This window comes from Giraffa tippelskirchi, chromosome 10 (assembly GCF_054371585.1).
Source record: "Giraffa tippelskirchi isolate mGirTip1 chromosome 10, T2T-mGirTip1v1.2.pri, whole genome shotgun sequence".
Lineage (NCBI taxonomy): Eukaryota > Metazoa > Chordata > Mammalia > Artiodactyla > Giraffidae > Giraffa > Giraffa tippelskirchi.
Window position 1 is genome coordinate 148,160,395 of NC_137284.1, and position 12,512 is coordinate 148,172,906.

A 12,512-nucleotide genomic window follows, 5' to 3' on the forward strand; every position below is an offset into this window, starting at 1 on the left:
GCTTTGTATAAATTCTGAACCCAACACAGAAAGGTTTTTGTTCTATCACATTGAAGGTGGATAAAGTGGAATAAAACAGGGTACAAAATCATGCTGGGTGTGAAATGCTTTTTACATTTTGACGACTCTTCTGCGGTAGCCCTGTTTATTATGGAATCATAGTTTCAGTTATGGGGAGGTTTCTTGTAAAACTTAAATAATGATTCCCTTTTTAAAAGAAGGCATCTGTCCATTCTCACATCATTTCCATCCTAGGTAATGTTATCTCCTAATGGTACCACCTTTAGAGGCAGAGGTTTCCATGTTCCAATGTGTGTACTGCCTTTGTTCTGCAGCTCCTTTTCCATATTGCTTGCCTGGCTCAGTAAGTATACTGCCCGGGGAATGCTCTTCTCTTCCAGGGCAATAGACTAGAACCTTCATTATGTACTGGAAGCCCCTGAAGAGCCCAGTGCAGATGCCCCTCCCGCTCAGTCACCCCATCCTGTGTAAGAATTGCGTTGCCTTTTGCCTCTGCCTGGTGGTTTCCTCAGTGTTTATGGATCAAGAGCTACCAGCAGACAGGGCATTGTCCTGTGTTTAATTTAGCAACCATGTGAGCCTTAGTAAGCTGCTTTTTAAAAGGCTGTGCTAATGATCTTGTAATTGTTTTTATGGCTTTTTAATGAAGTGTGAAGAAAACAGATAGCATGCCAGCAAAGAATGAAGTGGGCCACATCAGAGCCCCATTTAATCCCAAAATTCAGGGAGGCAAGAAATGGGGGAGAAGATGGGCATCAGCCTTGACTTTACAAAATGTTTTTAAGAAAGATACCAAATTGTGTATCTGATATAATCTAGTCATAAAACTATGCCCTGATTAAAAAAAAAAAAGAATTGGAGAGAAATATAACAGAATATAAACAACTCACTAATGATGTCTGGTGGGTTAATGAGGAAGTATTCTTTCTTCAGGTATTTTTCACAGTTTTTACAAGACTTGTGCATTATAGTTTAAAAGTGAAAAGTAAATTATGTAAAAATTCAAATTAAAAATGTCTTTTTATAGAGGGAACACAATTCCCCTTGTCTTTGTATTCATTGATAAGAAACATTTATTGAGAGCAGGCTTCTGAGTGGCCCATCTTATCGAACTTAAAACATAATTTTACTAATATAATGTGGAGGTTTTATAATTATTTTATCTTAGCCTTTATAGTCCTATTGATCCCAGGTGAAGAATAAAACCTAATTTAGCTCTGATCTTATTGGAGAATGGTTTGTGTTTTAAGAACCAATACATCTTTTGACATAGTTTCTAGGAAGAAAACAGGAACAAGTTTGTGGTCCATGAAAATTGAAGCCAATTATTTTATGATAAAGGAACTACAAGATGTTTATAATAATTTTTTAAAACATTTTTAGGTTATTACTGGAGTTCTTCGAAGAGCAGATGAGGTGAGCTTTTAAAATAAGAATAATTGCATTTTGACTTTTACTTTCCATCCTCTTTCTTTATTCCTCCCTTCCTCCCTCCCTCCCTTCCTCCCTATTTTATGTTTTAAGGTGGGCACAAGTTTTGCTTCCTTGGATTTTAGAAAGTAAAATCTGCCTGTCATAGAACACTTTTATTAACCTGTGGCAGACTTTTCTGCTTTGGGAATCCAGAATATCCAATGATTTTTTTTCTACCAAGAGTTTAAATTATAAAATTTCCCTATAAAATCTTTTTCTCAAAGGATTCCTTCATTAATAAACCATGATATATTCATATGTTGGAAGCTGCACAACAGTTAAAACGAATGAACTAGGCTTACAAACATCTGTGTGGTAAATCTAAAAAATATTCAATAAAAAAATCAGGTTGCCAAAGCATGTTATGCATTTCTACAAAGTTTTAAAATTCAGATAACAAAGATACTATTGATGGAAGCATCAACTTTGTAGTAAAAGGATAATAACGTGGATGGAAAGGAATTGTACCCAGTCTATGATAATGGATGGTTGGTTTCCTTTGGGGAAGGGAAGGAGGAAGAAGGTGAGAAGGGGCTTGAACTGCATCTGCATCAATTTCTCTCTTAAAACTCTGAAGCAAATATGGCAAAATGTAATATTTGCCAAATCTGGGTCTTAGGGACATGGGTGTTGTGAGATTATTTTATCCACTTTTCTACAGTAATTTAAAGTATTTTAAACAAGAAATACAACAAGAAAAAAGAAAGTAACCACAAGGAAGAAGATCCTTCGCAGTCCCTTGGTAATAATAGGTTGAGCTCAAAATAGTCTTTAGAACCTTACAGTATCTATTAGTATTTGTAGCATTTAATTAAGTCCTCTACTATGCCATTCTTCTGCTGCTTGACCTTGCATATTCTCTTAGCCTTGTTTATACTTGCAATAGTTTACAAGGCAGTTTCACCTGTCATCAGTCACTGTACCAACACTTTTAATTGAATTTTATCTGCAATTTTGTCAAATAGTGTGGCAACATAATACAGTCTGTCACAGTCATGCAGTTATGTAGTATCCAAGACACTCATTTTCTTAACTAAATTTCTTTCAAAAATTGAAATTGAATACTTGAATATTCAAGTATTTCTTCCAAATTTGAAGTTTTGTTGTTTTCAGGAACTGCCCTGTTCTAGAAACTGCTTCCTCAGGATTACCTGATGGCTGGTCTAGGGGCGTGGGAAGGAAGACAGGGAGGCAGGGCCAGGGTCACTTACTTTGTTTTATGGACACATCTGTGCCATAAAAGGTTCAATCTCATTTTCTGACCATAACAATAAAACTTCCCTCTCATTTTCTTCCCCCCAGGCTACCTTCAGTAAGATTCCCATTGGATTCATCCCACTGGGCCAGACCAGTAGCTTGAGTCAGACACTCTTTGCCGAAAGTGGAAACAAAGTCCAGTAGGTCGTCAATGTGGGATGGTAGCATTTGTGGGGAGAGAGCCTGGGAATGGCAGATCCGCATGTGTGATACAGTTTTCCTTTTGAGTTTCGCTAGCCTGAAACTTCAGATCATTAAGAGGAGCAGATCAGAGTTCAAGCATTTGGTTGATTGGGAAGTTTCTCTGTTGGGTGGTGGGACCCTGGTGATCTAATATTAAGTCCTCAGGTGAGGTATGAGGATGAATACTGATGTCCTTTTGTCTCTTATGAGGATAACTTCACTGATCCAGGCATACTGTTTGTGTGCTTTTGTGTTGTAAGATTCTCTGGTGAAGACAGATTCACAGTGCTCATTTTCTTGCGTTAAGTATGCATGATGACAAATAGCAAATCCCCCGTGGAGACCGAGCCAGCAGCCTTGGCTCCATTACCTTGATAATATAAGTAGCTAAAACAACCAAATATAGTTACCTCCTTTAGGGAATGCCTAAAGTAGAAAGCAGTACAGAGAAAGTAGACAGAAAGCAGTGCAGCCCTGACATCTAAATTAAATTGCTGTGAGTCTACCGTTGTCTTCAGGAGTCAGGCAAATTGTTACCATTGCACTTTTCTTTCAAAAGCATTATGTAAACAAAAATTGAGTCTTTCAAGAAGATGGGAATCTTGAATTTGAGTCGTGACTTTGATTAGAAATAGAATCTTGGACGCATCATTTTCAGGTTCTCATTGTCGGTTGCCTGATCTTTATTTATTTTTTAAACTTTTTATTTTGTATTAGGGTATAGCCGATTAACAATGTTGTTAATTTCAGGTGAACAGTGAAGGGACTCAGCCATGCATATACATGTATCCCTTCTCCTCCAAACTACCTCCTGTCCAGGCTGTCACATAACATTGCAGAGTTCCCTGTGCTATAGAGTAGGTCTTTGTTGGTTATCCAGTTTAAATGCCTGATCTTTAAGGCTTTGTGACACGTTGGAGAGGTCAATAAATAATGTTTGTTGAATGAATTGAAATATTCTCAAGGCATTTCTGTTTATAACCTTCCAGAATCAATGACAATAACAATACACAGGTGATTTTCTGTTTCGGATTATTTTTTTGTTTCTGCTTTGGGATTTTTCTTTTAAAGTGTAATGGACATACGACGTTATATTAGTTTCAAATGTACAACACAATGATTCAATATGTGTATACCACCACAGTAAGTGTAGTTGACATCTGCCACCAGACAAATAGTTACAGAATTTTTTCCCTTACAATGAGAGCTTTTAAGATATGCTCTCTTTAAAATTTTCTAACATACAGCACAGTATTAGCATTAGTTGACATGCTTTACCTTCCATCCCCATGACTTACTTATTTTGTAACTTTTGACTCCCTTCACCTATTTTGCCCACCTCCCACACCTCACCTCTGACAAACACCAATCTGTTCTGTGTCATTTATGAACTTTTTTTTTTTTTAAGATGCCACCCACATATAAGTGAGATCATTTGTCTTTCTCTGTCTGACTTAACCTCACTAGCATAACACCCTCCAGGTCCATCCATGTCGTTGCAAATGGCATAATTTCATTCTTTTTTATTGTTGAATATTATGTGTGTCTACACGAACATAAACATGTATCACATATATATCACATATTCTTTATCCATTCACCTGTCAGTGGACACTTAGCTTGTTTCCATATCTTAGCTATTGTAAATAATGCTGCAACAAATATAGTGCATATATCTTGAGAGTTAGTGTTTTTGTTTTCTTTGGTTAAATAGCTAGAAGTGGCATTGCTGAATTGTGTGGTAGTTCTATTTTTAATTCTTTGAGTAATCTCCATACTGTTTTCCACAGTGGCTGTACCAATTTAACATTCCCGCCAACAGTGAACAAGGGTTCCCTTTTCTCCACATTCTCTATAACACTTGTTGTTTCTTATCTTTTTGATAATAGCTGTTCTCACAGGTGTGAAGGGATATCTCTATGTGTTTCAGTTTGCATTTTCCTGAAGTTTCATGATACTGGGCCGTCTTTCCATGTACCCGTGGCCATCTGTATGTCTTCTTTGGAAAAATGTCTGCTGCAATCATCTGCCCATTTTTCAAGTGAATTTTTTTTCCCCTCTGTTGAGTTGTATGAGATATTTATATGTTTTGGATATTAACCATTTAGCAAATATTTGACTTGCAAATACTTCCTCCCATTGATCAGGTTGCCTTTTCATTTTGTTGGTGGTTTCCTTTGCTTTCCAGAAGGTTTTTAGTATGATACAATCCCACTTTTCTATTTTTTCTTTTGTTGCTTTTGGCATCAGACTCAGGAATCATTACCAAATCTTATGTCAAGAAGCTTACCTTCTGTTTTCTTCTAGGAGTTTTATGGTTTCAGGTCTTATTACATTCAGGTCTTTAATCCATTTTGAGTTTATCTTTGTGTGTGGTGTAAGCTAGTAGTACAGTTTCATTCTTTTGCATGTGGCTGTCCAGTTCTGCTTGGGGATTTTGAATAGACTGGTTTTATGGATTTATTATTGCTGTTGTAATTTTAGGAGTCATCTTGTATCTTTTAACAATTCAGTTCTTTGTTTTAGATAAAAGCCTTGGTCCATATATCACAGATTAGGCATAAATGTAAACGTATACTAATATCAGATCTTTATTAAAACTTCCCTCATGCCTCAAATCTTCATCTAATGGGGAGTATCCAGCTCTTTACCAGTCTTCCTGCAGCCGAACGTGGCATTTCATTTTGCTGTATATTTTTCCCCAGTTTAGAATTTCTGAGGGACAATAAATATGACAACTAGTGAGTTAAACATTTCTGCTTGTCGGAGACAAATCCTGTCTGGTTCGGGTCTTGATCACTTGTGATAGCTGGTCTTTCCGCCTGTCAGTGTAGATTATTCGAACTGCTTGCCAGCATCACCGAATATGTCAGCAATGCAGAGGCAGACTGCGTTCCCGGGAGAACCCTCACCTATCCAAAGCCAGGGTCTATGCTGGGTGCCCGCCCTCAAGGCCTTAGATAGCCCTTAGTGTCTTGAGAGCTGATTTTCCCTGTAGTTAAACTAATGTTGTTGCTGCTTCTATTTATAATTTAAAGATTTTCAAAACTTAATTTATAAGCATGCCCCAGGGCTCTTAGGTAATTAAGTCGGTCTGCCCTGGGTTCAGAATTTTGTAGACCCTCTTAACATGGCAGGTTCCTGAGGCTATTTAAAAGAACAAGGCTTTGCTTTTTGCATCGCTGTCAAGATTTGTTGTACCATAATTACTACAGAAGAAAAAGGAATTTTGAATCCGGAATGTTGCAGATAAATAATCCTAAAAAATAGCTGTTCCATGCTACAGGGCTGCTTTATTTAGAACTTTCAATTATTGCCAGAGGATGACAAATTTAAGGTTGCATGTTAACCATCTTCTGCCAAGCAATTTTGAAAAAAATTAATATGGAAAGGCATTTTTCAGTTGGAACATTTTTTAAAGGTCAGCCTCTCAAAAGCACTTCTTAAACCTCTTAATGTGCTAGGTACCACTCAGAGCAAGCATGGAACTTTAGGATTCTTTCTGATAACTTCCTTTGAAATTAATATATTCATATCAAATTAATCTGAACTGGTGATCATGCATCTTGCTTTCTCCTAAATTGAATCTCATTTTCTAGATTTCTACCTGCTTCCCACATAGCATCTGTCTTGGAGGGGAAAATGGGATAAAGAGAAATTTGAGAAAGTAAATGAGGTTGTTTCTTACATTTCAGCTTGCTTTCTAGGGAACCCAGAATGTCATCCAAGCATTAACGTGTATATTTTGAGGATTTATTATATTTTTCTAAAATAACTTCAACAAATCCTGTCCTTCATTTTTTTTCTTCTTTTGAATGTAATCCCCACACCAGAGATACTTAGTTGCTTTTTTTTTCTTTTTAAAAATAATTTTATTTATTTATTTTTATTTATGGCTGTGCTGGGTCTCTCTTGCTGTGTGGACTTTTCTCTAATTGCATCAGGTAGGGGCTACTCTCTAGTTGCGGTATGTGGACTTCTCATTGTGGTGACTTCTCTTGTTGTGCAGCACGGGCTCTAGGGCACACAGGCTTTAGTACTTGCGGCACGTGAGCTCAGTAGTTGCGGCTCCCTGGCTCTAAAGCACAAGCTTGGTAGTTGGGGCACGTGGGCTTAGTTGCTCTGCAGCATTGGGAATCTTCCTGAATCGGGATCGAATTCACATCTCCTGCACTGGCAGGCGGATTCATTACCACTGAGCCACCAGGGAGGCCCGGTCCTGTCCGCTAGTTATCCTCCAGGTTATTAGAGTAAAAAGGTACATGGTTTTTGAAGAGCTTGACTTTGTTAACGAGTGAAAGATGTTATTTATTTATCATAATTTCCAATGATAAGAGTTGGACACAATGTAGACCCTCAATAAGTGTGAAGTAAATAAATGATTGGTGCTTCCTATAAACTTCTCTTTGCTGAAGCCTTCTCTTTGAGTCTGTATCGGAGCCTTCCACTGTATTTGTATCAGCAATTCTTTTACACTCCTTCATTCTACTTTCTTGGGGGTATTTCGAAGGAGTATGTCTTTTTCCTGACTCAACTGTTAGTACTCTGGGCAGGAATGGTTTTGTGTGTGTGTCTTGGGGGGACTGCTGTTTATTTCTCACAACATGATCGTTTCCTTCTTGTTATCTTTTAGACATATTACAGATGCTACACTTGCCATTGTGAAAGGAGAGACAGTTCCACTTGATGTCTTACAGATCAAGGTAAGGAGGTCTTTTCATCAGAGTTTGAAAAAATTACAAGCTAATGCACATTTAAAAAAATAAAATGTAATAGTTCAAATAATGTTAGAATGAAACCAATTCCTCTTCTTACCCTTTCCTATTTAAAGTATAACTCCACAGAGAAAATAATTTTACCTGGTTATTCCAGTTGTTACCACTAATTAGTATACCTGTGATGCTACTTTTTAAAATTGTAGTTTAAAAAACCCCCACAAAACTTAAATTTGCATCATAACCATTTTTCCGTGAAATTCAATGTAGGAGGCGTCCCAGGTGGCACAGTAGTAAAGAACCTGTCTGCCAGTCCAGGAGACACGGGTTCAGTCCCTGTGTTGGCAAGATCCCCTGGAGAAGGAAATGGCAACCCGCTCCAGTATTCTTGCCTGAAAAATTTCATGGACAGAGAAGCCTGGTGGGCTATGGCCCATGGGATCGCAAAAGAGTCAGACACGGTAAAGCGACTGAGCATGCACACGGAATTCAGTATATGACCCTATGTATTGGTTTATCAGTTTTAGACCTTATCTTTTGGCCTCTTTTTCATATCAGAAGTCCTCTAGATAACCTCTCAATATAGTTGTATCATGATTTTTAGTTCCTCTGTTGATTGTTTGACCCACAAGTAATTTTTTTTATCTTATATGGTTGTTTTGAGTACTAAAAGAGCTAATAAAAGCACTTGGGACAGCACCTGGTTTCATCTTTTGTGTTTTTAGAGTGGCTGTCTCTTAATCTCGTGTTCTGCCATGGGCAGAACCCTTCTCATGACCTGTCTGTCTGCTGGAGGGCCTTCTGTTGGAAATTCAGGTTATTTTGTTTTCTTGTATTCTCAGCTCTCTAAAGAGCTTAAGAAAAATTATGATTCTGTAGATTATCAGGCTTTTTCTCAGCTTTAGGGTGGGAACAATGTTCTCTGTTGCTTCCTATATCTTCTTTTGGGTGGCCTAACATTTTCTTAGTGATTTGCAGGTGAATTTATGAATTATTCTAGAAATACATTTGCTGGCTCTGCCCACTGAAGGGGCTTAAGACAGTAACACCAAACAGCAGTGAGCATGCCTGGCACCCAGAGTTTGGTCTCTAAGTACATTCCCTGATAAAACTTACCAGCACTCTGTGCAGAGATGTCTTTCAGTGGCAGGGCAGAACAAGGCAAAGAACTACTCAAAAACTAATGGGGACAACACTGCAATGACATAGGAGCCAGCCTGATGGTATCCTTTATTGTTGTTCAGTTACTCAGTTGTGTCCGACTCTTTGCGACCCCATGGACTGCAGCACGCTAGGTTTCCCGGTCCTTCACTATCTCCCAGAGCTTGCTCAAACTCATGTCCATTGAGTTGGTGATGTCATCCAACCATTTTGTCCACTGTTGTCCCCTTCTCCTCCTGCCTTCAATCTTTCTCGGCATCAGGGTCTTTTCCAGTGAGTTGGCTCATCATATCAGGTGGCCAAAGTATTGGAGCTTCAGCATCAGTCCTTCCAATGAATATTTAGGACTGATTTCCTTTAGGACTGACTGGTTTGATCTCCTTGCAGTTCAAGGGTCTTGAGAATTCAAGACTCTCAAGAGTCTTTTCCGACACCACAGTTCAAAAGCATCAATTCTTCGGTGCTCAGCCTTCATTATGGTCCAAATCTTGCATCCATACATAACTACTGGAAAAATTACAGCTTTGACTGTATGGACCTTGGTTGGCAAAGTAATGTCTCTGCTTTTTAATATCCTGTCGAGGTTTGTCAAAGTTTTCTTCCAAAGAGCAAGTGTATTTTAATTTCATGGCTGTAGACACCATCTGCAGTGATTTTTGAGCCCAAGAAAATAAAGTCTGTCACTGTTTCCATTGTTTCCCCATCTATTTGCCATGAAGTGATGGGACTGGATGCTATGATGTTTGTTTTTTGAATGTTGAGGTTTAAGCCAGCTTTTTCACTCACTTTCACTTTCATCAAGAGGCTCTTTAGTTCCTCTTTGCTTTCTGCCATAAGGGTGGTGTCATATGCATATCTGAGGTTATTGACATTTCTCCCAGCAATCTTGATTCCAGCTTGTGCTTCATCCAGCCCGGCATTTCACATAATGTACTCTGCATCTAAGTTAAATAAGCTGGGTGAGAGTATACAGCCTTGACATACTCCTTCCTCAATTCAGAACCAGTCTGTTGTTCCATGTTTAGTTCTAATTGTTGCTTCTTGACCTGCATGCAGGTTTCTCAGGTAAGATGGTCTGTATTCCCATCTCTTTAAGAATTTTCCACAGTTTGTTGTGATCCACACAGTCAAAGGCTTTAGCTTACTCAATGAAGCAGAAATAGATGTTTTTCTGGAATTCTCTTTGCTTTTTCTGTGATTCAGTGGATGTTGGCAATTTGACCTCTGGTTCCTCTGCCTTTTCTAAATCCAGCTTGAAACTCTCGAAGTTCTTGTTTCATGTGCTGTTGTAGCCTATCTTGGAGAATTTTTAGCATTACTTTGCTAGTGTGTGAGATGAGTACAGCTGTGTGGTAATTTGAACATTCTTTGGCATTGCCTTTCTTTTGGATTGGAATGAAAACTGACCTTTTCCTATGGCCACTGCTGTGGCCAAATTTGGAAAACAGCAGTGGCTTTGCTGGGATATTGAGTGCAGTACTTTAATAGCATCATCTTTTAGGATTTAAAATAGCTCAGCTGGAATTTCATTACCTCCACTAGCTTTGTTCATAGTAATGCTTCCTAAGGCCCAGTTGACTTCGTACTCCAGGATGTCTGGCTCTAGGTGAGTGATCACATCGTCATGGTTATCTGGATCTTTAAGACCTTTTTTTGTATAGTTCTTCTGTGTATTCTTGCCACCTCTTAATATCTTCTGCTTCTATTAGGTCCATACCATTTCTGTCCTTTTTTGTGCCCATCTTTGCATGAAGTGTTCCCTTGGTATCTCTAATTTTCTTGAAGAGATCTCTAGTCTTTCCCATTTTACTGTTTGCCTCTATTTCTTTGTGTTGATCACTGAGGAAGGCTTTCTTATCTCTCCTTGGCTGTTCTTTGGAACTCTGCATCCAGATGGGTGTGTCTTTCCTTCTTTCCTTTGCCTTTTGTTTCTCTTCTTTTATCAGCTTTTTGATGGTATCCTACTAGCCACTTTTGGGGCAGTTTGAACATCAAAAAGAGTAATGCTAGTGGATTATAATATATTAAGTAAAAATGATCAATCCTGAATCTACAGTCATATTACAGAAGAATCACCAAATTAGGTAAGTTATGACAGAGTTAGAGAATTACCATCTGGCAGTCATTAATGAAATAATTCAAGCAGAGATCATCAGTGGATGCTGCACACATTGAATAGAAGGTTGTTGAGAAACAAATATCCACACAGTCTCAAATTATGCCAAATTACTGTACTTAATCATTACAAAGGGAAAAAACACCTTTATCAGAGAAAGATCTAGCATACACCACCTTATCCAAGTGATCAAACAGCATCACCAGTAATGAGACAGATGAACATCCTCTGCCTCCTGATATGATACATTGAGAAGGACCCAACATCACCTACGTAGTGTCTTGCCCAAAACATTAGTCTTAATCTAATTGACTCTAATCTTGAGAAAACAATCAAATCCAAGTTGTAGGACATTCTAGAAGCAACCACTGATTTGGCTTCTTCAAAAGTATCAGTGTTATGAAATCTTTTAGAAGATTTAATCTTGAGCAGTTAAGGAAAACTAAAGAAATATCATAATTAAGATATGAGATCTTGGATTAGAAAAATGAAAAAATAATGTCAGCTATAAAAGATACCAGAGATATTTTAATATGGATGATATATGGTGCCATGGTGTTATGGTTATGTCTGTGTACGTCCTTGTTCTTAGGAGATGCGTGCTGAAATTTTTTGAGTGAAATGTCATGAAGTCTGCAGTTTATTTGCAAATGATTTAACAATTCTACAAACTGTACACACACAGATAAAGCTAATAGGAAATGCTGGCATGGTGAAGCTGAGTGTGAGGTAAAAATGGTGTTCATTGCACATATAAAAAGTTTTTTGGTTTGACATCTTACCAAAGGTAAAATTTTGGAGGGAAGAAGCCCCAACAGCTATTCCAGATTCTTGATCAGAATCGTCTAAAAAGTGTTCAATTCCTAAAAATTGAAAAGGAAACGATACCCTTGCTTGATAGCAGTTAAGTATCTGTTCCTTTGTCATCTGTATTTCTCCCCATCCCCCTACCCTCCCCCTCCCCCTCCATCCCCTGCCGCCGGAAAAGGCACATTCTTCAGAGACTAAGCCATAAAGCCAAATAATCCTGTAAACAGTGAATCCCTCATACTTTACTCAGATTTGGCCTTAAAAATGTGCCAGCTACATTCAGTTGTCTTCCAAAGGTTATACACATTTTATATTCACGCAAGTTTCCAAGTATCTGTGGAAGAAGTCTCCACACTGTGTCACAATTCCAAGCTTCAATCCTAAAATGTCACTCTTGTTATATAATGTTTATTATGTGCTTGTTTACAGTTGATGAACCCGTGAGCTTGCAGTCTGTTTTCCTTTTATTTTCCTTGTTCTTTATGCAGTGACATCTGCACTCTCCACCGTGACCTTGCTGGTCAGGGTAAAAGTGATTTAAGTTGCAATTGATTCTTTAGTATCTAATAAAGCTTAATTGTTTTCACAAAAGGTACTGAGAGAAATGTTAGGCTAGAAAAGGAAACTACAGATCAGCATCTATGAAGATATTATTCTATATATTGTTACTATCAAAGGAATGAATCAGGGTAGATCTCTTAATAACTGAGTGAGTTACTGCTTCTCATTTATGTGTGAGAAGTTATACATTCTGAAACAATTAGGATTTAACTGGA

General features: G+C 38.0%; 1 protein-coding gene across 7 annotated transcripts in view; it reads left to right on the top strand.

Annotated features, from left to right (window-relative positions):
- The window catches only part of AGK (acylglycerol kinase), a 91,951-nt gene that overhangs the window by 53,694 nt on the left and 25,745 nt on the right, over window positions 1–12,512 (top strand). For all 7 annotated transcript variants that reach the window (XM_081534354.1, XM_081534359.1, XM_081534353.1 and 4 more), the window contains 3 exons: window positions 1,405–1,437; window positions 2,797–2,891; window positions 7,568–7,637. In XM_081534354.1, the coding sequence (XP_081390480.1) occupies window positions 1,405–1,437; window positions 2,797–2,891; window positions 7,568–7,637 (198 nt within the window). The remainder of the gene's footprint in view (window positions 1–1,404; window positions 1,438–2,796; window positions 2,892–7,567; window positions 7,638–12,512) is intronic.